General features: G+C 34.5%; 2 protein-coding genes and 1 long non-coding RNA gene across 3 annotated transcripts; 2 read left to right on the top strand and 1 right to left on the bottom strand.

The window, feature by feature from the left end:
* Positions 1–761: 761 nt before the first annotated feature.
* Positions 762–2,641, bottom strand: LOC130466896 (uncharacterized). Its single transcript, XR_008927054.1, has 3 exons — positions 2,471–2,641; positions 1,927–1,987; positions 762–1,021 (listed from the first exon to the last, which is right to left on the bottom strand). It is a non-coding gene; the product is annotated as an uncharacterized lncRNA (long non-coding RNA).
* Positions 2,642–9,154: 6,513 nt separating this feature from the next.
* Positions 9,155–11,361, top strand: LOC130467832 (uncharacterized mitochondrial protein AtMg00240-like). The gene is made up of 2 exons (XM_056836735.1): positions 9,155–10,543; positions 10,624–11,361. The coding sequence occupies exons 1-2, from the start codon at positions 10,273–10,275 to the stop codon at positions 10,737–10,739; spliced, it is 387 nt and encodes a 128-aa protein (XP_056692713.1). The 5' UTR covers positions 9,155–10,272; the 3' UTR covers positions 10,740–11,361.
* A 1,703-nt stretch (positions 11,362–13,064) lies between these two features.
* On the top strand, positions 13,065–21,476 carry LOC110783082 (xylose isomerase). The gene is made up of 21 exons (XM_021987378.2): positions 13,065–13,410; positions 14,643–14,723; positions 14,820–14,921; positions 15,044–15,118; positions 15,207–15,336; positions 15,415–15,506; positions 16,435–16,485; positions 17,697–17,773; positions 17,858–17,912; positions 17,996–18,097; positions 18,327–18,378; positions 18,561–18,606; positions 18,685–18,740; positions 19,136–19,187; positions 19,286–19,365; positions 19,494–19,564; positions 19,678–19,718; positions 20,040–20,139; positions 20,522–20,593; positions 20,684–20,761; positions 21,253–21,476. The coding sequence occupies exons 2-21, from the start codon at positions 14,664–14,666 to the stop codon at positions 21,286–21,288; spliced, it is 1,428 nt and encodes a 475-aa protein (XP_021843070.1). The 5' UTR covers positions 13,065–13,410; positions 14,643–14,663; the 3' UTR covers positions 21,289–21,476.
* Positions 21,477–23,023: the final 1,547 nt, after the last annotated feature.

The following is a 23,023-nucleotide window of genomic DNA, read 5'->3' as shown; positions in this document are numbered from 1 at the left end:
GTTTAGCAGGGAGTAGGCTAGGGGTTCAAAACCACATAGTTGAATTTTTGTGAACATTTTTTTTAACCTGCTTTATTTTCTTTATTTAATTTTCTACTCTTTCTCCTTTCTTTATCACATTTCTCAATGTTGTTTTTTTAACATTGTCCTCTATTTTTTCCACATACAACTGAAAAAAAATTGTGATATTTACAGAGTAGATTTTAGTTTTGGTTTTCTCTGTTTCTTTTGATATTAATCCACTTCTTCTTTAAATGAACTTCTTTTTTATGGGTTCTTTAAACAAAATATTTATGTGCAAATTTTTGAACATTGTGTCACCAAAAAGTACGTATTACTACGTAAGTATTACTGTATATTTTATTTTGCATAAGTAATTGTTTTATTTTGTATATTCATATATGTTGTTAAATATGGTTTAAATATTTAAAGGAGAAATATATATTCCCGAAAGTTTATATGTAATTTTGACATACAGTGGATAATTTAAGGCCCCCTTGGAACCCCATTATCGTGATTCGCCCAGTGCTTCTAAAATTTAGGACGACCCTGTTTGCTTGGATAGATTCACACTCCACTAAAACAACCCCTTTTTTTCCGGTTTAAGCCACTGAAATGGATGCTTTTTCTTGATTATCTATACAGTCCCCAACCCCCCACCAAGGGTGTGGAAAACCGAGTTAGGTTACCCGCCAAGGCCGTTAGTGTAACACCCCCAAAATTTGGACCTTTTATATAATAAAAAAAAACCTTGTTTTTAATTCGTAAAACCATCGTCCAAAACTTGGGAATGTCACTGCTACATTTATTCTCCATGGAAAATAAATGCAAACCAACATAACAATTTAAAATCATTAAAGTCAAAATTAACTAAGTGGTCTAAAAGGTGGCCAATAAAATATTACAACAAATCCCCATAACATAAATAACAAAATCCAACTTAAACTGAAACAAAACTTTTCTCTTGACTAAATGGTTATTCTAAACGTCTCCTCACTCGTAGCCAAGTACCGTTACCAACCTGCAAAAATAAATAGAAAATAGACAAGAGAGATAAACTCCCAAAAATCAGATAAACTGAGTAATTCCAACTCCATCCCGTAAAATAAATAATTTTAGTTTAAACGTTTTGAGTATATAAAATAAGTAAATAAAAACAATGTCAATTTAATAATTCCATTATTAAACTTATCACACAAGATCAATATTAATTGAAGGAAATAGAACGCCAAGGGTCGCGCATAAACCTTGAGAATGGCCAAAGTAAGATGAGTAAAGAATGTCCCTAGTGTGCACACCCCTCACTAATTGACTATGGGTCTCCGCGACCGCGCACCAATATAATTAGGAGGAAGAATAAGAAGAAAGTTTAATACAGAATAATAGAAACCTACTAGAAGCCTAACGGGTCTCCACTAAAATGCACCGATAGAACAACATATAGCAAGGTAACATGTTCCTTACCTTTACGGGTTTTTCCCTCTTAAATTACACTTTACATTAGTAATTTAGTGAGACTCCCGTCAAAAAAAAAAATTAGTGAGACTCAACACGTAGACAACCAATCTCAATAACCCAAATACAAAACTTGGTATATTATTACTACCGTACTCAAGCTATTCGCATATATCATAGATCATGGATGCAATTCTAATCAGACCATATCAATAAATTGTTGGGCATGTATTATTTACTATAGAGCACTACAAATAATCTTATAATCATAATACGACAAGCATCAAATATTTACTTTCATCAAAATAATTATACTAGCCTTAGTTTTCAAAGATAAGGGTAATATTATCAAGCATCATGTCATGTAGTCGCATTACTCACGTCGTTATCGTCCTATCACCTAGTAGCATATACACATGTCCAAAACATTTTGCTAACGGGACATTAAAAATGATGGACATTGAAAATTACCTTGAGCATGTGCGTACTTCGAATTAATAGTCTCCTTGCGTGTTCCCTAAGTAGCCTTTCTCTACGATTACGCAAAATAAATAACCTAAATTAGTCGACACTACTACGTACCCACGAATTAAACAAAAGACCAACTTTGTTAACTATTAGCCCAGATTTATAAATAGAATAATTAATTAAGGGGACGGTTTTAAGTTAATGTCGTTGCAATACTGTAAATTTGAAACAAGGAAATTAGTAAGAAATTACGTCAAATATAGAAACATAATGCTTCATTATTATTTTATCACTAAATATAGAAATCAAGATAAATCAATTTGGATTGCGTTTGGAAACGCTACAGACACGAAAGGTCTGTATATATGAATTCGAAGGAAAACAAAGCAGAACATGGAAAAGGAAAAAAAATATAGGTTTTGATGGTTTAATGAGGCGGTGGTAATTGGTTTACAATGCTCAATCATGACGGAAACCCAAGTTGTATTTGTTTTAGGCATAATCAATCGGACATTCGAATGCAAGGAAGAAGGTAAACATGGCTTACCAGAATCGATGAACTGGAGATGGCGGCAGAAGAGTTTTAATGGAGATGAATTTTCCTTTTCTTTGAGAGTCGTGTAGAAAATTTTTGAGGGTACAAGGGTATATATAATTTAGGGCATTAGGGTTTAACTAGGAGACTAATTTCAGAAAATTTATAAAATAAATCTGAAAATATACTTGTAGTTTCTTTTAGTTAAAATTCATTAAAACTTTATTTTAATTGTAAAATTATCTTAAATTACCAAAATAATTTATTATAAAATACCCGAAAATTCGGGATATTACAGTTAGTTCTATGTTACACGAATAACGACCCTAAATCGCATCAATAACTACCGATATCCACTTTTCCGGTCAGTTCGGCCGGGTAATAGTCCAAATACTTTATATTATCGTGTAAAAGCTGCAAATAAAGTATTACTCCCTCCAATTTTTTGTAAGAGTCCCATGTTGACCGACACAAGTAGTAAGGAAGCATATTTGAATTTGATTTAATAATAATAATGCAAGTGAATTAGTTGACAATAAATAAATATAAAAAATTAGATGGGTATAAAAGTAGAGTGTAAAAGTTATCAAAAATGGAATTGTGATAAAAGGTCTTGCATGCATAAGGTGTACAATAAATTTATTATACACCAACATAACTTTATCCAATTTTCTCTGACTTTTACCCAGTTTTCTCTAACTTTTACATTATTAAAAATAAAAGTTGATAGTTAAATATTGTAAAGGGTTAAATGAATAATTTTATACATTATTAGTAATTTTGAAGAATATTTTTATTAAAATGAAAAAATTTATCACTAAAAAATAGATAACTTTTACGTATATAAGGCCATAAGGGTAATTTTTAAGCATTTTATCTTAACTTTAACTTCGGTGTATAATATTTATCGTACATTCCATGTAAATAAGAATTTGTGATAATTAAATATCGGCCAACAAATATTATGACAATAAGTTTACTGTGAAAAAATTAGTGGATAAAGCTAGTATAAATATTTACTACGTCTAATTTATTTATTTTAATTAATTTTTTAAATTTGATTGCTTCAGTTACCCACATATTTGGTTCTGATTTTTTTAACGTAAAAAGGCTCACCCTGACCCTGTTATTTCGATTCGATTAACCGCCTTTTCAATTTAATTTTTTCGAATTCCGAATTCCATTTCGGTTTTTCGAACTTTATGCATTGCACTAGTTCCCCGCATAAACCTTTTATTTTATTTTATTTATTTATTTTTATTATTTTTTTTTTTTTGGGCTTACTATTTACCGCCCCATATTACTCAAAACCGCCCTAATATTTTACCCATATACCCCCTTTATTTACCCCCTCATTTTAGCATTTAGCATTATCCTTTACCTTTTCCCTTTTTACCGCCCACCCTAAACATAATGTGAAATAATTTTTACATGGCCGAGACTACCGATGGAACATCAAATTCACAAGAGGACTTTTTTTCGGAAAAAAATATTCAGAAACTTATGCATTTCTAGTTTGTACCATGGTACAGACTTATGAAGTTTAATCTTGTACCATGGTACAGACTTATGAGTTTTGAGCTCCGACCATGATATAGACTTATGTAGTTTAAGCTCGTACCATGGAAGGAGCTTAAACTTCATAAGTGTATACCATGGTCGGAGCTCAAAACTCATAAGTCTATACTATTTAATGTTTTGATTTGTTGTTGAATTTGATGTAATTTGTTTCGGAGAAAAGATTAAGAGACTTATGCATCTTAAGCTTGTACCATGGTACAGACTTATGAACTTTAAGTTCGTACCATGGCAGGAGCTTAAAATGCATAAGTCTATGCCATGGTGTGAGCTTAAAATGCATAAGTCTATGCCATGGTGTGAGCTTAAAATGCATAAGTCTCTACCATGGTGTAAACTTAAAATGCATAAGTTTGTGGAATCAAAATTAAATTAGTATTTTTTTAATTTATTGATTAATGTACTTATTGACAAATAAAATTGCTTGGTTTAAATAATTTTTTTTATGGGTGTATGGTGGTGGTTTGGATGAAGATACTTTCTCTCTTCAAAATAGATGGGGTAATTAATTTGGGAGAAAAGTTTCATTATATAAGGATATTAAAGTAAAATAGTGGGGCGGTTTTGAGTAATGTGGGGCGGCTTTTAGCGCTCCACTTTTTATATCACAAGTTGTAATCCCCCAAACTCAATTGCAATCCTGCACACCCAAATCAAGGTACAAAAGAGATTGAAATTTTTTATTATAAAATTCCCTCAGATATTATAATAAAGCAAGCTTTATTATAAGTAAATTTTTCATCATAGGGAATTACCACACAAATAAAGCCAGCAAGTTTCTATGGGCATCTCAAACTGAGTTCCCAACATAGAAAACAAGGGCAAAAATAAGGCGGTTTTAAGGCATCGGCATCTCTAAATGAGTTCCCAGATGCTACGACAAGGCAACACAAGGAATCTCAAGTGGATGAAGCACTTTCAGCTTCCATTTCCTTACCAACAACAAGTACATCTTCATCAATATCGCAGAAATAACCACGACTCCAATTTTGGGCCGTAACCATAACCTCAACATGCTTACTCAACATAGCACCTCTATACTTGTTCAAAATGCGACCACCCATACTAAAGGATGATTCTGAAGCAACAGAAGTGATGGAAATTGCCAAAACATCCCTAGCTAGAGAAGCTAATACCGGATAGACAGGCATTTGGCCTTCCCAAAACTTTAGAACATCAAACTTTTCCCCATCAACAACTCGAGAACGTGGTGTACTCAAGTATAACTCAAGATCACCAATACTATTTCCTTCGGCCTCATCATCACTGTCATCAAGTAACTGTAACAAAAAACAACAATAAATAAAGAAAATTAATAATACAGACATTAACTTATTAGTGCATCACGATTCAGATTATATGATTAAAAAATTACCCTTGATGCGTTTGATTTCTTATAAAGAGTTTGACTAGTTGAAGTAGAAGAAGAACAAGATCGTTGAGAAAGATAATGCTTATAAATATTTTGAAGAGCATCTTTAACCTTTTTCGTCTTTTCCTCACTTGCATATTCAACATAAAGAACACTAAAAGCTTTTCTCACACGTTGAAGCTTATAGTGTGGATCAAGAACAAGAGCAATTGATAAAATTAGGGAATATTCACCCCAATAATCCTCAAACTTTTCAAGCATTTCAACAGCCATAAACTTAAGCAAAGGATTTTTATGCGCTTCCTTCAGATTGTACTCAATAAGAAAAACATTCTCGAAATACAAGTTAGCAGTGGGATATTCAGAACCAGAAAATAGAACAGTCATATCAAAAAAAGGTTGAAGAAATTCATACACAGTCTCAACAATAGCCCATTCATCATCAGAGAGATGATAGGAAAATGCTAAATATTTTTCAGCATGTAAAATCAAAGCTTCTTTAGCTTCTAAAGCTTTCCGAATCATCTGAAAAGTTACATTCCAACGAGTAACCACATCAAGACATAACTTACCCTTAAAGACAGAATTTACCTCAGAAACAGCCTGTTCAAACTGACAAAGTCTAGCATCAGAACTATCAATATAAATGACAACATCACAGAGTTTAGTAACACTAGCATCAACCTCTTTCAAACCTCTTTGAACAATTAAATTTAAAACATGAGCACAACAACGAACATGAAAAAAGTCACCATGGCAAGGAAGAGAAGAAGATTCACATAAATCAAGCTTAAGTTTGCGGACCATAACGCCCATGCTACGAGCATTATCAACAGTCATAGCAAAAGCTTTATGCTCAAGTTTCCACTCTTTTATGAGATTATAAACAAAACCAGCAACAGCAACCCCTGTATGGGGAGGCTCACAATACCTAAAATTCAAAATTTTGGACCTAAGAGTCCAACTTTCATCAACAAAATGAGCTGTGAGTGTAAGGTAGCCACGACTAGTACAAGCAGTCCACAAATCACATGTAAAGCTAATTTTACCTGAAATATTTTGCAAAAGCTTAAACAAATTATCTTTATAAATGTCATGCTCCCTAATGCAATGTTTAAGGATGGTGTTTCTGGTAACATGCACAATAACAGGATTAGCATAAGTAAGTGCTACCCTCATATGCTCATGTTCAACAATTGGCAAAGGGTATGAATGACAAATAATAGCTCTAGCAAACAAGCGCAAAAACACTTTTGGGTCAAAGGAGGAAGCAGCAACAACCAATTGAGGACGACCAGGACAAATTTTAAAATGATTATTAGCAGTGCTAGTACCCATTGAGCTTTCTGCCTTGTATTGCTTAGGGCAATAGTTACATTGAGCAAAGCAAACCTTAATATCACCTTCCATTTTATCAATAAAGGTAAAATGTTGCCAAATTGGGGCATTACGTTTACGCTTCAACGAAGGCCCACTAGATGGCACCACTAACTGACCAATTTTGGAGCTCGTGGTCAGAATGGTTTCAGCAGTCAAAATTTCATTTTCAGCAGTAGATTGTGAATCCATTTCTACAAAACATAAAGAAAACAATTTTAATTAATAAGATGTTAAAATACACCATAAACAATTTTAATTAATTAGATGTTAAAATATAGCATTAATTGTTAATTAATTAAATGCTAATTTACTGGAATCTGACTATATTGACTTCCAGATTCGTTGTTTGACGTTATTTTATTTAGGGTCTGAAGAATTAGACCCTTCTGTTAGGTTCAGATTAGGCATTAGGGGAGACAAAGTTTTGAAGAAGGTAAGAGATATATGGACAGATATCTGCCCCTACAATCATATACAACTTATTTTTAGCATCATATGTATAAGTTATAAATGGTGAGAATCATATGTTGTTTATTCTGCTGTAACCTCATAATCACTAAGTTGAAACAAAAGTCTAAATTTCAATGTTATGAGGATAGAGTTTGAAAATTACAAAGTACTCCTATAATATTTGTAACGTCAAACAACGCATGATTCTTTCCACAATTAAACAATATAACAAAAGGGCACATACAAGGCGAAAAGAAAGCATTTTGAGTTATCAGCCATTGCCAAACAAAAGGGGTCAAGAAGATGAAAGACAAAAGGCAGTACAACTAAAATTAAGAAATTTGTTAAATGTAATTTTTGTCACATGATTTTCCTATGACATGTTTTTACTGTGCTACTACGACTCTACAAGTAGTTTGCTAAGCTACATTTTTGTCTTATTTCTTTGTGTTTTTTCTATCTTTTTGTATGCCATTTTTTTGCATAAAATCAACAATAATTAGTATCAAATAAACCGAATAAAATCAACAATTTAAGTCCACAAAATCACCCATAAAATTAACATGAAAATTAGCACATAAATCGGAAAAATAAGACAATAAATCGAAAAAATAGTCGAAAATAATAAGAAAATAAATCCAAATAAATAAGAAAATAAATCGAAAAAATAAGAAAATAAATCGAAAAAATAGTCGAAAATAATAAGAAAATAAATCGAAATAAATAAGAAAATAAATCGAAAAATAAGAAAATAAATCGAAAAAATAGTCGAAAATAATAAGAAAATAAATCAAAATAAATAAGAAAATCGATATGCATAAACATTAGCCCATAAATTAAAAAAAAAAATCGAAAAGAATTAGAAAACAATCACCTAGTGAAGAGGAAGCCGAAAACTTGAGGAGTTGAGAGTAGAGAGGCGGAGATCGGCGCAAGAAATCGGAGATCGGAAAAATGAATAGAGATAATTAGTATCAAATAAACCGAATAAAATCATCAATTTAAATCCACAAAATCACCCATAAAATTAACATGAAAATTAGCACATAAATCGGAAAAATAAGACAATAAATCGAAAAAAAATCACCTTGTAAAGAGGAAGAACCGTGAAAGAGAGAGAGATCTTTGAGAGGAGAAAGAGAACCGTAAAAATGAAGAGTGAGAACCGTAAAATGAAGAGAGAGAGAGAACCGTGAAAGAGAGAGAGAGAGAACCGTGAAAGAGAGAGAGATCTTTGAGAGAGAGTGAGAGTGAATGACTGCAAGGGGTTTTTTTAGGAGCTTATATAGTCATTAGATTTTAGGGTTAGAAATAGGATTTTGGGCTTGGCCCATTTTTATTAGGGTAAGATACAAAGTACGTACACAAATACCTAGTACACCGTATAATTTATTCCGTATAATTTACTCCGTACATAGTACACACAAATTAGCATTTTATTTTGTTACCAACTTAAAATATTAGTACTTTATTTTTTTAAAATAAATTTGAAAATAAATTTCTTTTCTTTTAGAACTTTCAGGTTATCTATAGCCTTTGTTTTTAATATGGTAAAAATAGTCTAATATTGTTAAATAATAGAATTTGGAAAATCCAACATATATATATATATATATATATATATATATATATATATATATATATATATATATATATATATATATATATATATATATATATATATATATATATATATATATATATATATATTTTAAGGTAATATTGATATCGTTGTATATTATATATATTATAGTGGATCACTCGTAAGTAATAACTGTACTTCTTGAACCTTTATAAATCAAAGATATAATTCAATGTTCGTTGTTTAAACGAGTATTCGAACTGTTGTTTATCAACCAACTAAGTAACTAGACATGTTCTCATTTAAACTCACTAGTTGTTGGACCGCGCGCTAGCGCGCGCGGTCCCCCAAGATATCGAAATCAAATGGCAAAACGAACTAAACAAATAGATAGAACAATTAATATAACAATAAGCTATTAGTTGAGTTTCAAGAGTCCTATTTGCAAAAGGCATTAGTAAAGAACATATATGTAGCATATAGCTACTTATTCTTATAGAAATTCTCAAAACTAAAGAAAGTTTATACACAACAATTAGTTCGTGGTATACTAAACAAATGGAAAGGTTTACTGACGTTCCAAAATGCTCTTCTGCTTCTTCATGAACAAATGTCTTGAGGCGCAATTGCAGAACAATGTTCCTAGAAAGAGTCGTCGCTAGGTTAATTTTGATTAGGAAGTAGAACGTGCCTAGTGTTTCGAGCACATCTTTGAAGTCGTTTTGATCAACCTGACAATAGACATGCGTCACCAGTTGGTAAGTATATCACAAAATTAAATTTTAGAAGTAAATTGAAAGTATAAGTTCGAGAATAGGTTAGAGGGCAGATCTTGTATATTCTAAATATTTTTTTAGAATTTTTAGAGAACGTGTTAAAAAGGCATTGTGTCGGTATGCCAGTTCCATCACAGAATCGAAGTTCAAAGTATCTTCCCTTTCTTATGTCTTGTGTGGGTTGACAAGTTTTAAAGGTTCTTTTTAATTGCTTGAGAAATAATTGTTTTTGGATAAATAATAGCATACTAAAAGCTCTTATCCTAACTTAAACTGGTATCCCTATACCCCCCCCCCCCCCCTAATTTTTAGATCATATCACAGTGAGATGAGATTATACACTTCCTTAATTTGTTCCCAAAGGAGTTTCAATATATCTGTTTTCAGGGATTCCAACGAATATATACCAAACTATAATTTCATTCCTTTCCATCTCTCCCTCTCCTTCCCAATCCCCTTATCTTCTTCTCTATTTGTGTTTTATGGTTTGTGAATTCTGAAAGGTTTCTTCAGAATTGCCTATGCGTTTTGGTTATGTATGCATTGAGGTTGCGAGGAGTGATTCAGGATTATTTTTGTGTCAACGGAAGTATACTCTTGATATTATTTCGGAAGCAGGTTTTGCGGCTTTACCATTGAACAAAATCATCGTCTTGGCCTAGCTGATGGGTCGTTAATGAAGGAGCCTGAGGCTTACCGCCGGCTTGTAGGCCGCCTGGTCTATTTAGTTGTGACTCTTCCGGACCTTGCTTATTCGGTCTATATCTTATCACAATTCATGCAGGAGCCTCGAGTTGACCATTGGGATGCAACATTGAGAGTTGTTCGGTACTTGAAGGGTACACCAGGGCAGGGTATCCTATTACGTGCTGACAGTAATTTAACTTTGCAAGGATGGTGCGACTCAGATTGGGCAGTGTGTCCCATCACTCGTCGTTCTTTAACAGGTTGGTTTGTGTTTTTAGGTCATTCGCCTATTTCATGGAAGACAAAAAAAACCAACACACTGTTTCTCGCTCTTCCGCAGAGGCAGAATATCGCTCCTTGGCCGCGATTACATGTGAATTAAAATGGTTAAAGGGATTGTTGTTGAGTTTAGGAGTTCATCATCCTAAAGTTATTCCATTATTTTGTGACAGTTAGTCCGCTTTGCACATGGCTAAGAATCCGATTTTTCATGAGCGCACAAAGCACATTGAGGTTGATTGTCATTTTGTTCGTGATGCTATAGTAGATGGTGTAATTGAACCATCTTATGTATCCACTTCCTCACAGCTCGCTGACATGTTTACTAAAGCTCTTGGGAAGCAACAATTTGATTTTCTTTTTTCCAAGTTGGGCATTTTTAATCCCCACACATGCTCCAACTTGAGGGAGGGTGTTACGAAAATTAAATGTTATACCTAATTAATTAAGAAAGTAATAATGTTCTAGCTGTTATGTAAGTTACAAAGTATTAAAAGTATTAATGTTGTAGTTGTTACGTAAGTTAGAAAGTATTAGGAAGGTTAGTGGGTTTAGGAAACTCTTTGATTTTCTTATCCTAGTTGTTTCGTACGCCCTGCTTGGAAATTGTGGGTGTATAAATACTCTTGTTCATCAATAATATTGGGGGAAAGCTTTTCCCTTATATAATATTTATCACTTATGAATCAGAAAACAGAAAAGAGAGAAAGTGAAAAAAAAATGTGGAAATTTGTTGCTTACAAGGTTTGAACCTTAGTTGATTGAAGAAGTATGATAGAGCTTGCAAAGGGAAGGAATGCAAAACATTTCCTTAGGAGTAGTGAATTTCATGAATTTGTGACTCAAAACACTATTGATAAGCATAGTGTTGCAAATGTGAGTATTTTAAAGGTTAGAGATTTAACATATTGTTCTTTAATAGATAAATTTCCAATAGAGTTATATTACTGTATAGTTATAGTCTTATAAAATTAGATAGATGTAAACCGATCTATATCTCATAAAGTTATATATATTTACATGGTTATATAATTACTTTCATACATAGCTATATAATGGTGAACTTGTAATCTCATAAAATTATATAGAATTAATAGATAGTTTTAACTAATAACCTCACAAAGTTATATGCTTATATAATTACACAATTATATCGTTATAGATTTATATCCTTACATAGTTATAGTTATGTCATATATGGACTTTTAGTTTAAACTAATTATTATCATCAATTCATCAGTTAGCTTATTAGAGTAATAAATGTAGATGTTATATTCCTTAATTTTTGACAATGTTATAAAAGTATAAAACTCGTGAATTTGTATTGTTTTATTAGCCTGACACTCTCTTGTTGACTTGTATTCAACTAACTAATCGTCTAATCGATCATCAAACTAAATTGATCTAATTAAATACCTTATAAAGTCATAAGCTTAATTATAACTTAAGAACTAATCGAAAAGCTATGTTGTTTTAATTGAATCGACTTAATTCATTAACAATTGAACTTGTTTGTGTCGTTTCGTTGTTGAACATGTTACTCTCTTTGATGTTTAAACCAATATGAATATATGACAAAGTTGTATTTACAAACTTTACAAATTCATTACGTATTAATTCATTTTTATCGATTATTAATTACTACATTATTAGAGTTCATCAATACATGTTTGGCAATACTCTGGCATGGTGGGGGAAGGCATAGATGATTTTGATTCCATTTGAATAATATGATTGGTAAATATTACAAGACATAATAAAAGACATTGACTGACTTTTCTTAATTAAGTTTATGAAATTAATTGGATAGTGAACATTACTACATTAGTTGTTCGTCAAAAAAGAAAATAACATTAGTTAAAATCACGTAATTAAATTATATGGTTTCTTTTCTTTTACCTTTCACATAGCTTTAATAATGTAGATATTATAATATAAGCGTATTGAAAATTGTGATTTTAGTAATAACCTGACATTAGTTGTATCAGAATTGATCTGACTAAACATGAACCCGACCAGATATGAACCGACCCGATATGAACCCGACCCGATTACAACCCGGCTAAACCCGTTAACAAACCGAACCGAATTGACCCGACCCGACTACAAACCGACCTGGTTTGACCCGACCCGGTTTGAACCCGACCCGTTATAAACCCGACCCGATATTAACCCGAACCGATATGAACCCGACTTAACCCGTTTATGACCCGACCAAATATGAACCGACCCGACAGGAACCCGACCCGATATGAACCCGACCCGTTATGCACCGACCCGTTATTAACCCGACCCGATATGAACCCGTACCACATAACCCAAACCCGAACCGAACCGTTAATTTTTTAACCCGACCCGAACCGAACCGATAGCAAAATAAACCGATTCCAACCCGAACCGATGAACCCGAACCGAAACCGACCCGATGACCCGATTTGACACCCCTATTCACAACTATCACAATTCATAAGTACTCCGCTATCAATATCACAGCTGCACGAAAGATTCGTGTGAACCTATACACGTCATAAATGCGTATGCAATTTGCAAATGGATAAACTTAATTCTTCAATAATACTCATTTAGGATTTGCTCTTAAATCACTGTTCCTAATACTCATTTATCCTTATCTAAGCACTGACTGATCTTACCTAGTACAGCTCAAACAAAACAAAAAAATCCAAAAAAAAAATCCGAATAAAAAAACCCCCTAAAATTTTGCCTGATAATTTGGTTATATCATTGACCATTTTTATCTCTATAAAGTCTCTCTCTTTTCTCAAAAATCTCCATTTATAAATTGGTTGCATTTTGCTGTTCACCATCGATCATACTATCGGGCTGATTGGTAATTTTTAGCTTTTCTGATTGAATTATATTGTAGATTTTGATTGATTCAGGGTTTATTCTTGATGGATTTTTGTAGTTGTTGTGTTTATGTTAGATTAATCTTTCTGGGTATTTGAAATTAGAAACACATGCAAGTATTTCCAGATTGTTCAGGTGTTTCGTTTGATTAAAGTTATCATTTTGTCTATTGGTTGAAAATGATGTACTCCTTTCGGCTGGAGTTATATACATGTTGATAGTGTAATTTGAACTAAGTAACGTGAAAGCAAAACCCGAATGAACGACCGAGGGAGTGTAAAACCCCCCTCTTATGGGGTTTGTTGGCTCAATTAGCGATGTTTCCATTTTGAGGGTTTTGGAGATTTGAAGTTGTAGTAATTGATTGGCAATTTGGCATGACTTCCAGTTTTGAAGAATAGGGTCAAATAAATTCAGTTCAATAATTTACCTGCATTTGATTGTGATCAAAGTACTAGTTTTTATTTATTCAAAATAAAAAAAAAAGTACTAGTTTTTATTGGATTTTATGAAGAATTGGGCACTTTTCTGCCTTGCTTGATACTGTGACGTTACCAATTCGAAAGCTTTTTGATACTCCCTCCGTCCCTTTTTAATTGCCCCACAGCCAAAGTTACATTATTAAGAATTGGGTGTGAATTGGGGGTAAAATGTGCAAATGGGTTGGCAAAGTAGGCTCATGAGGAGAGAGATATATAGAGAGCAAGTGGGAGAACTTTCCATTTAAGGTATGGACTATGGAGCAATCCCAAAGGGACACCCCAAAGAGGAAAATGGGGCAAACAAAAAGGGACGGAGGGAGTAGCAGTTATGTACTTGTATGATTTATTTTTAGGATACATAACTACATAAGGGTTTAAGCATGTAGGACAGACTTACTTATGCCGCCGATATGTAGTTGTACCAATTATTTACTTTGTAGCATACATAGTTTTGATCTTCTCATGTTGTGTCTTTGATTAGCTTCCTTTTAGAATCACGTGGAGCTGGAACCCAGTAACCGAAGTTGTTGTACTGGAATCTGTTTGGTATACTTTGTTTAGGAGTTAGGACTTTTCTTTTCTGCATCTTGTTCTTTATTCGCTGTAAGGTCTTCTAGGGGAGTAGGAGGCTTTTCTGTGTTGGATTTTTTGTCATTTAAAATTCCTGTTTCTTGCTATTTTATTTGTGATTATTGGTATATCTTACGGATTTCTACTGTTGTCGTGGCAGAAACTTGCGAAGCTATTCAGAATGGGGATGCGGATGAGCTTTTTTCTTCTAGTTTGTTTAAATCTTATTTTCTATGCAGTGGTAAACATTTTTCTGCACTTCATTTTTCATGTCTAGTATGTTTGCATTTTCAAATTAACTAGCATATAGCTTGGGTTATTCTTATTCTCTACATAGGTGGCAGTCGGTCCACCAACTTGTCCCGCTGAAGGCAGTGGATGTGATGCTGATGAGTGGGAAGGGGAATTTTTCCCTGAAATTCCCAAGATTAAGTATGAGGTAATTATCAGTATTTCTGTGAGTGCAAGTTTTGATTATCATAGTAAAGATATGAGTTGTTCTTCAGACACCAAGCTATGAAAAAGGGCGCCTTAATCCTTTTGCATTTGTGCCAATATTAGGGACCGAAGAGCAAGAACCATCTGGCATTCAAATATTACAATGCTGAAGAGGTGATCCTTGGAAGGAAAATGAAGGTTTGTTTCAACTTATGTTCGGCTTAGAAGAAGAATATTTCTATGTATATTATGTTTTTTGACTTCTCTTTATTGGATCAAACTACAGGACTGGTTCAGATTCAGTGTAGCATTTTGGCATACATTCCGTGGAACAGGAGGTGATCCATTTGGCGCACCCACGAAATTTTGGCCATGGGAAGATGGCACCAATTCTTTGGCCATGGCCAAGAGAAGAAGTAAGAATTGATGCACTCTACCTTGTGACTGAGATCCTAAAAAGTGGTCATAGAGTAATAGTGCCTTCTTTCTTGCAGTGAGAGCTAATTTCGAGTTCATTGATAAGCTTGGAGTTGAGTTTTGGTGCTTCCACGATAGGGATATAGCTCCAGATGGTAAAACTTTGGAGGTCCGTTGTCTTTCTAAGATCTTGTTATGATATGAAGTTTATGACTTGTTAAAAATATCACTGTGGGGAGACCGGATAAAATCTTCAAGGCACGAAAAAGAACGCTTTCCTAATAGTATTTTATCGACCCACAAAGGAACAATCGGGTTCACGATAACACTATTGAGATACAATGAAGAATCAATTGATCTTGTGTGTTCTCACAAAATCAATCCAACAAGAATTTGTGTTAAGCACTCAAATGTCTCACTTTGAAGAAATAATTTGCAAGAAGATTTCTCAAAAGTATGCAAGTATATTAATATGTTAACCTTATCTTAAATGTGTCATAAGTACTCTATATATAGAGTTCTTAATGAAGAGTCACCATTGGAAATAATATCCAACGGTTACATCCAAGCAACCGTCACAAAAACGCTCAAAACGGACACTCTCCATTCGCCCGGTGGGCGGAGTTCCGCCCGGTGGGCTATTGGAGAAAGTCGCCCGACGGGCGAGCTTCGCCCGGTCGGGCGCGCGTGCAAACATTTAGCTTTCTCCTTTCGCCCGGTGGGCGGATCTTCGCCCGGCGGGCAATTGGAGAAAGTCGCTCGACGGGCGGGTTTCGCCCGACGGGTGCCCAAATAACCGTTGCATCCGCTTGGAATAAACTCTAAACATTATACTACCTCCTCAACTCCTAGTATAATACACTTTCACATTTAACTCATAAACCCATTTACTCTATAAATGTTCCAACATGACTTGAAACCGAAATGGGTTGTAAAAGGGTTGAGTCCTGAAGTGATATTAGTACAGTTTGATGTGCAGTTTACTTTGTCTAGATTATGTTTAACTTTTGTAGCAACCAATGTCTGTTTGCTGCGCGGTATTCTTCTTTTCTCTTTTATAGCTGGAGATTTTATGAGTTCATGTTTTAATATTGCAGGAAACTAATAAAAATTTGGATGAAGTGGTTGCGTTAGCCAAGGAATTGCAGGTAAATTGCTTCAAGTCTTGGTCCTCTACAAGTAATTTTATTTCCCAAATCACAGAAGCTAATCATTCTATGTTTCTTGTAATCTTCTTACTTAGAAGTTAGAACATAGATAGATGGTAGGTGGACTCTTAAATCTGGGAACAGTTTTAGTTTAGAAGCTTGTTCGTGTATGCAATTTGGATATTGTAAATGGTAAACATATCAGATTTCCTATTTTATGATTGGCTGGTTAAACTCAAATGGGAGAAAGGAGGAAATGAAGGGAAGAATGGGCTTCTGAGGGTTTGTATTGAAAAAACAACTGAAGAACTAGAAATTTATATCCTTTGTCACCAAAAATTGTGATGTAATACCAAAAATTGTGACGTAATACCAAAAATCAATAGTATTGTTACATGAAAACTGCATTTTGCTTTCTTGGTGGATGGATGAGAAACAATGCTTTTCAGTTCTAGATCAATAGGCTGAAGGAATGCTTGGATGAACTGGTATCCTAGACCAAATAATTTTGAGCTTTTCGTTTTAACTCTGTTGCTACATCACTTTTTCTTCGCACGGATATAGTAACCAGTAAAATTAGTAGACAGGTCAGGGTTGATAGGTTCTCAATTTACCAAAAGGTATTCATATGAGGAGGATATGCACTTTATGCTGGCTATCAAAACCTGAAGAACCCCATTCTTGCTTGACCCTTAGGCAACAGGTATTACAAAATTCACTTATTGGCATTTGGTCTATTCTGCCTTTACTGTTAGTTCACCAATCTTTCCCCTCATAGGCCAGATTAAAAATCTATAGAAATATACAGCCAAATTAAGAAGTCATTTCTTTTTTTTTCTCTTTTTTTTCTTTGTAATTGTACTTCCCATCCATAAAACATGCCACCCCACTAAAAGATATTGAATTAAGTTATTGAGAATAGAGGGTTTTTTGTGGCTCATTGAATCAGTAATTAGTCTAATCTGAAGAGGCTCGTGACAGAATGTCTCATTATTTGTCAACCTGAAAATATTATGTTGTGTTATATGTCATGGCATTATGTTTTTTTGTTGTATGTCGTCCTTGGTATATGCTTGCGTAAACTTTCCACATACTGTTTCTCGAGTGAAATTCCCGCTGCTATTATTCATTATCAAATGGTAAAAACAGCAGGGGCATCTAGGTGGCATTCTTTAGTTGTGGATTCTGATTGACATATATCTGGAAAACAGGGTTCCAAGATTCATCCCTTGTGGGGTACAGCTCAATTGTTCCATCATCCTCGTTACATGCACGGAGGGGCTACAAGGTATGGATTTTACATTTTGCGTCATTTTTTTCTTTGTTAGAAATATTTGCTGCTGCCTTAACAACTTTGAGCCTCCCTTTGCAGCCCTGAGGTTGGGGTATATGCATTTGCTGCTGCTCAAGTAAAGAAGGCTATGGAGGTGAGTTTTTCTGTTTTATTGATAGAAGAGACGTATAAAGGTTTCAATTTGGAGAATCGTGCTAATGTCTTTACACCATACAGGTGACTCATTACTTAGGTGGTGAAAACTATGTTTTCTGGGGTGGTCGTGAGGGTTATCAGACGCTTCTAAATACAGATATGGGAAGAGAACTTGATCATATGGTACAAAACATAATCTTATCATCAATTTTTGTTTCTGCTCTTTCGTGCTATACTTGTAATGAATTGGTCTTTATCTAACATCTTGGTATGGAGCATTGAAGATATCTACGTTTCTCTACCTTTAGTCCCTTCCCTTGCAATATTTCGTTTGCATCCAATTATTGTTACTCTTTCAATCTCTCACTTCAGGGTTAGTCATTGATTGACCATAATAATTTCTGTTTGGCAGGCAAGGTTTCTTGAAGCTGCTGCCAACTATAAGAAGAAGATAGGATTTAAGGGTAATAATGTCATGTTTGTTTACGTTTTGAACGTAGAACATAGGAAGAGGATGTACTGGATATATATGGTGACATGATTGTTGTATATATATGTGCTTCATGAATTGCTTTTTCTTCATCGCCAAAAAATGATTTTCATTTGTTTGCTTTGATGTCATCCTTTTTATGTTCTTTTCTGTCAGGGACTTTGCTTATTGAACCAAAACCCCAGGAGCCTACCAAGCATCAGTATGTTTCCACCTAATTTTTTTGGTCTTATTTCTTGATTTTCCTGACATCTGAATACTGAACAAAATTATTTTTCAGGTATGACTGGGATGCAGCAACAACCACTAATTTCTTGCGTAAATACGGCCTTATAGGTGATTTTAAGATTTCCTTTACTTTAAACTCTGCTTTATTGGCGTCTTCGCATGTAGAAAACTTTTTAGGGTTTTGCTTTTCCATTAAATATCACATTACTAGAATATTTATGTTAGTTTCTGTACTTGTCTCTGAATCATATTTAGCTCGTAGTTTTACATACTAAAACTGGATTCAATTTCTGCTTTCACTTTGTTTCTGATATCGGGTTTTTTCTCCTAGTTTTAAATAATGGAGAAATAAGGTACTAGTCGAGTAATCTTAAGCTTAATTCTGTAAAGAGGTTAATTCTGTTTCGGATCTGGTTATGAAGTGATTGAATGGCTGAAAATTTTCATTGCATATTTGTAAATGATTTGACGCTACTGACACACGGGTCAATCTTTTTCAACAGATGAGTTCAAACTTAATATTGAATGCAATCATGCTACACTATCTGGTCACAGGTATGTCATGTTTTTGTGCCCGTAGAAATTCATTTCTCCTTGAACAGCATGAAGGCATGTAAAAGATTTTGCTCTAATATAATGTGGATGCTTTGCAGCTGTCATCATGACCTTGAGACCGCTAGAATTAATGGTTTGCTTGGAAATATTGATGCAAACTCTGGAGACCCTCAAACCGGTAGAATGCTTTTCTTTTCTTTCCCTTTTTTTGGTGGGGTGAATGGTGTTCTATACTTCTATCCAGCCATCAGCCATTTAAGACGTAAAGAAAAATTTCATTGCTCACTGTGCACTGTGTTGCTGCAGGCTGGGATACCGATGAGTTCATGACTGATATTGCAGAAGCTACCATGGTTATGCTCAGTGTCGTTAAAAATGTAAGTCAATTATCTCCTCATTTTAGACACATTTGTGTAGGAATTAGGAAGTTGTCATCGGGGCGCTCTGAAGTCTGAACTGTTTTTTTCTTTTTCCCGCTTTCCTGTTGTAGGGTGGATTGGCTCCTGGAGGATTCAACTTCGATGCTAAGCTGTAAGTTATTCTTGTTTGCTTTCCTGTAGGGAAATTTTGTATGGCCCTCTATTTTGAAATTATAGAGTGACAGAGTCTATCAGCACGGAGATGGAAATGTGAAGTAGTTAACATTTGAAATGGAACTTGAGTAGGCATACATAAATTGTATAATAATGTGAAAGTTTACTTCAGTTGCATAATTTAGAACAAAAACAGACAGAAAATGCAGAAGTGATTACAGGGGGTCTAGAGGTCCGAGTGAAGATAGAATTTCCGTGCACTGTTGTGTTTAATTTTTGACAAATCTTAATAATGCTTGATGAATTTTTTGTATTTCAGCCGAAGGGAGAGTACCGACGTGGAGGACTTGTTCATAGCACATGTTAGTGGAATGGATACGATGGCTCGTGGACTCCGTAGTGCTGCCAAGTTAATTGAGGTAACCGGCTTCAAAATTTTGCATTCGACAAATGCCCTCATTCGTTTCTCTTAGGCCAGATCCAATTGTGGCCCGGGTTCGGCCCAGGTCACGCCTTAAACATTCTGCCCACTGGGCCGGGTCAAACTTGGGGTTGAATATTTCTACCCAAAACCTGTTATTTCGGGCTGGAGCAAATTCATAACTAAAATTGTAATTTTGAGTTGCCCATAACCCGCACAGAAAATTAAAAATTTGGGCCGGCCCTTAAAAAAGGGCCTTATAATTCTTCCCCAAACCGTTATTTTTTCGGGTTGGGTCGGGCTCATGATTATCAGGTCTAGTTTCCTTCTCTTTACCCGCCACATTTAAATAATATCATTGTTTACATTCCATAACGAAGGATGGATCACTTGGTGAGCTTGTGAAGAAGAGATATCAGAGCTTTGACTCAGAGATTGGGGCTATGATAGAGGTAATCTTTCCGCAACAGTTTTTTCTGTTTTTATTATTTAAATGGCTTATCTATTCTGCTGTATTATGAATATGCATCATCCCTCCCCAGGCCGGCAAAGCTGATTTCGAGTATCTTGAGAAGAAGGCTATTGAATGGGGCGAACCTAAAGTTCCTTCTGGCAAACAGGTAATAAAGCCATTCTGTCCCTCTCTTTTCATGGAGGATCCGTTTGGTTTGGTGTAAAACATTTTAATGGAAAACGATTTTTCCCTTTTTAATTATTTTGCATTGTTTGGTTGGGCAAGGGATGAAAAATAATTTTCCATAAGTCTCTTAAAGGTTGATAAATCTTTCATTTGAAAGGAAGAGAAACCACTTTTCCACTTTTTTCCATTACCTCCCTCTTCCTTCTTCCCGTCAATCTCCTCTCATCTTCTTCCATTTTCCTTTTTCTATTACTTTTCTTGTAAGGATTCGAACAAAGGATAACTAGCATGGAATTGTGTTTTTCCTTGGAAAATGTTTTCCATGTTAAATTATTTTTCACTGTAAACGTTTTATGCCAAACCAAACCGAGCCGGAGTGTTTGATGTGTGCTTTGTTGTCACTTTTTCGAGGGTCCATGACTAATATTTTGACATATTGCTCGACTTTTGTGGACTTGTCTGATTTTGCAGGAGTTGGCTGCGATGATATTCCAATCCGCCTTGTAGGGTGTGTATAGGAACGAGCCTTCTCTACGCCTTGTCTAAAGTTAGAGTAACATATATGTAAGGTTTTAGAATGAATAGGATCCTAGTTCTTGTCTAAATTCAGTGAAATGCAGTGTAAGTATGTTCATCGCCATTGTTCTTGGCAGTTTACTGCTGAAATAAAATATTCATGTTTTCAACCCTCGAAATTGGTTTGTGATGTTGCAAGGCATGCATTGGATTGGGTGTTAGGAAAATTTATACTCTTTAACATTGCTTTCTTGATATAATTCCCAACTTTCACTTGCAAAAGTTATACTCTTTTAACATTGCTTTCTTGTTAGGAAAATTTATACTCTTTAACATTGCTTTCTTGATGATGCACGCCTGGGTGCTTCATAAGAATTCCCAACTTTCACTTGCAAAAGTTTATATTGCTAGGGTAGTTTCGCCTATGGCAACATGTAAAACAAATTACATAATGAGGCTTCGTAATAATCCCAATTTTTACTTGCGAAAGTTTATATTGTTAGGGGAGTTTCGCCTATGGCAACATGTAAAACAAATTATATATGAGGCTTCATAATAATCTCCAACTTTTACTTGTAAAAGTTTATAATGTTAGGGGAGTTTCGCCTATGGCAACATGTAAAACAATTACATTACAAGGTAATTGTTCTTGGGGGCTATAGGGAATTAGGAAAGTAAAGAATTTACTAGTTAGTGATTGCGTTTTGATAGTTGGTTCTGACTCAAGAATAATCACTGGGAAGGATAAATGGGTTGAAGGAACAACACATACATTTTCCTCTCACGTTCTATTTTCTAAAACTATGTTTTGGAAGGAAAGAAATTTTCCGTCTCTCGAATTTAGTGGTTGAATCTATGATGCACGAAGTATTCTCTCCTCATAACTTCCTGATTCGCCAAAAAATGGATTTTCTTTATTGACTTCATCATTTGTCATGAAAGTTTACAGTTTAGACTGCTAATGCTTATCTTCAACAACGGGAGAAGGATGACAAAATGATTTTACATCATGATTTCTACAGACAACTTTGCTTAACCATCCTCCGTAATGGAAATTTTTCATCTGAAAATTGATGGTGGGAGCGATTGTTGTCAAGTCAAGTGTAAGTTCTCGAGGTATCCAGGTTGATAATATTTGTCCAATGTGTGGATTTCCAGAAGAAATCTTATATCACTTGTTTAGACTTCGTCCATTAGCTCAACAAGTATGGAAGAATGGAGTAGTGAATCTCCATTCAAAGTTTAATGAGAATCTTTCTTTTCGATATTGTTTTCTCTACTATATCCGGTTGCTCATCAAGTTGGATGAAAAACAAGGTCATAAGCTGCCATATTTTGTAGCAACACTATGGAACCTTTGGATCACAAGGAACAACATTGTCTTTCGCGCTCAAATAGGAAATATGGGAACGATCTTTCTCATATTCAGGTTGCAATCAACAATTCCAGGTTTTTTTTAACATATTCGGACTCACCAAGTTCGCATTATCCATAGCAAGTTTATCCTCTTGATTTTCAATACGCAGATTGAATGAAGGTCAAACAGAGTTCCATTTAGAGCCTAGAAGAAAAAGTGTCGTAGAGCAGGTATGGGATGGGCCCCCTCTTCAGTTACCGATCAGTTGGATTTCTCTCTGTGAAGCGTTGTAGTTGGATTTCGCTTTCAGCCTCGCATGATGAGACTCTTGTTTGTATTGAATGTTCTTAACTTTTACTACACCAGGGC

The sequence above is a fragment of the Spinacia oleracea genome, chromosome 2, assembly GCF_020520425.1.
Source record: "Spinacia oleracea cultivar Varoflay chromosome 2, BTI_SOV_V1, whole genome shotgun sequence".
NCBI classification, from domain to species: domain Eukaryota; kingdom Viridiplantae; phylum Streptophyta; class Magnoliopsida; order Caryophyllales; family Amaranthaceae; genus Spinacia; species Spinacia oleracea.
The sequence above is the reverse complement of the archived record's forward strand: the minus strand, read 5'-3'. Positions and strand labels throughout refer to the sequence as shown.

Excerpts from the sequence above, each read along its gene's own strand:
- LOC110783082 (XM_021987378.2), top strand. The coding sequence starts at position 14,664 with ATGGGGATGCGGATGAGCTTTTTTCTTCTAGTTTGTTTAAATCTTATT. Across the intron at positions 18,607-18,684 it reads CAGGAGCCTACCAAGCATCA|GTATGACTGGGATGCAGCAA; the intron begins GTATGTTTCCAC and ends ATTATTTTTCAG. Across the intron at positions 20,594-20,683 it reads AGATTGGGGCTATGATAGAG|GCCGGCAAAGCTGATTTCGA; the intron begins GTAATCTTTCCG and ends ATCCCTCCCCAG.
- LOC130467832 (XM_056836735.1), top strand. The coding sequence starts at position 10,273 with ATGAAGGAGCCTGAGGCTTACCGCCGGCTTGTAGGCCGCCTGGTCTAT. Across the intron at positions 10,544-10,623 it reads CACTCGTCGTTCTTTAACAG|AGGCAGAATATCGCTCCTTG; the intron begins GTTGGTTTGTGT and ends GCTCTTCCGCAG.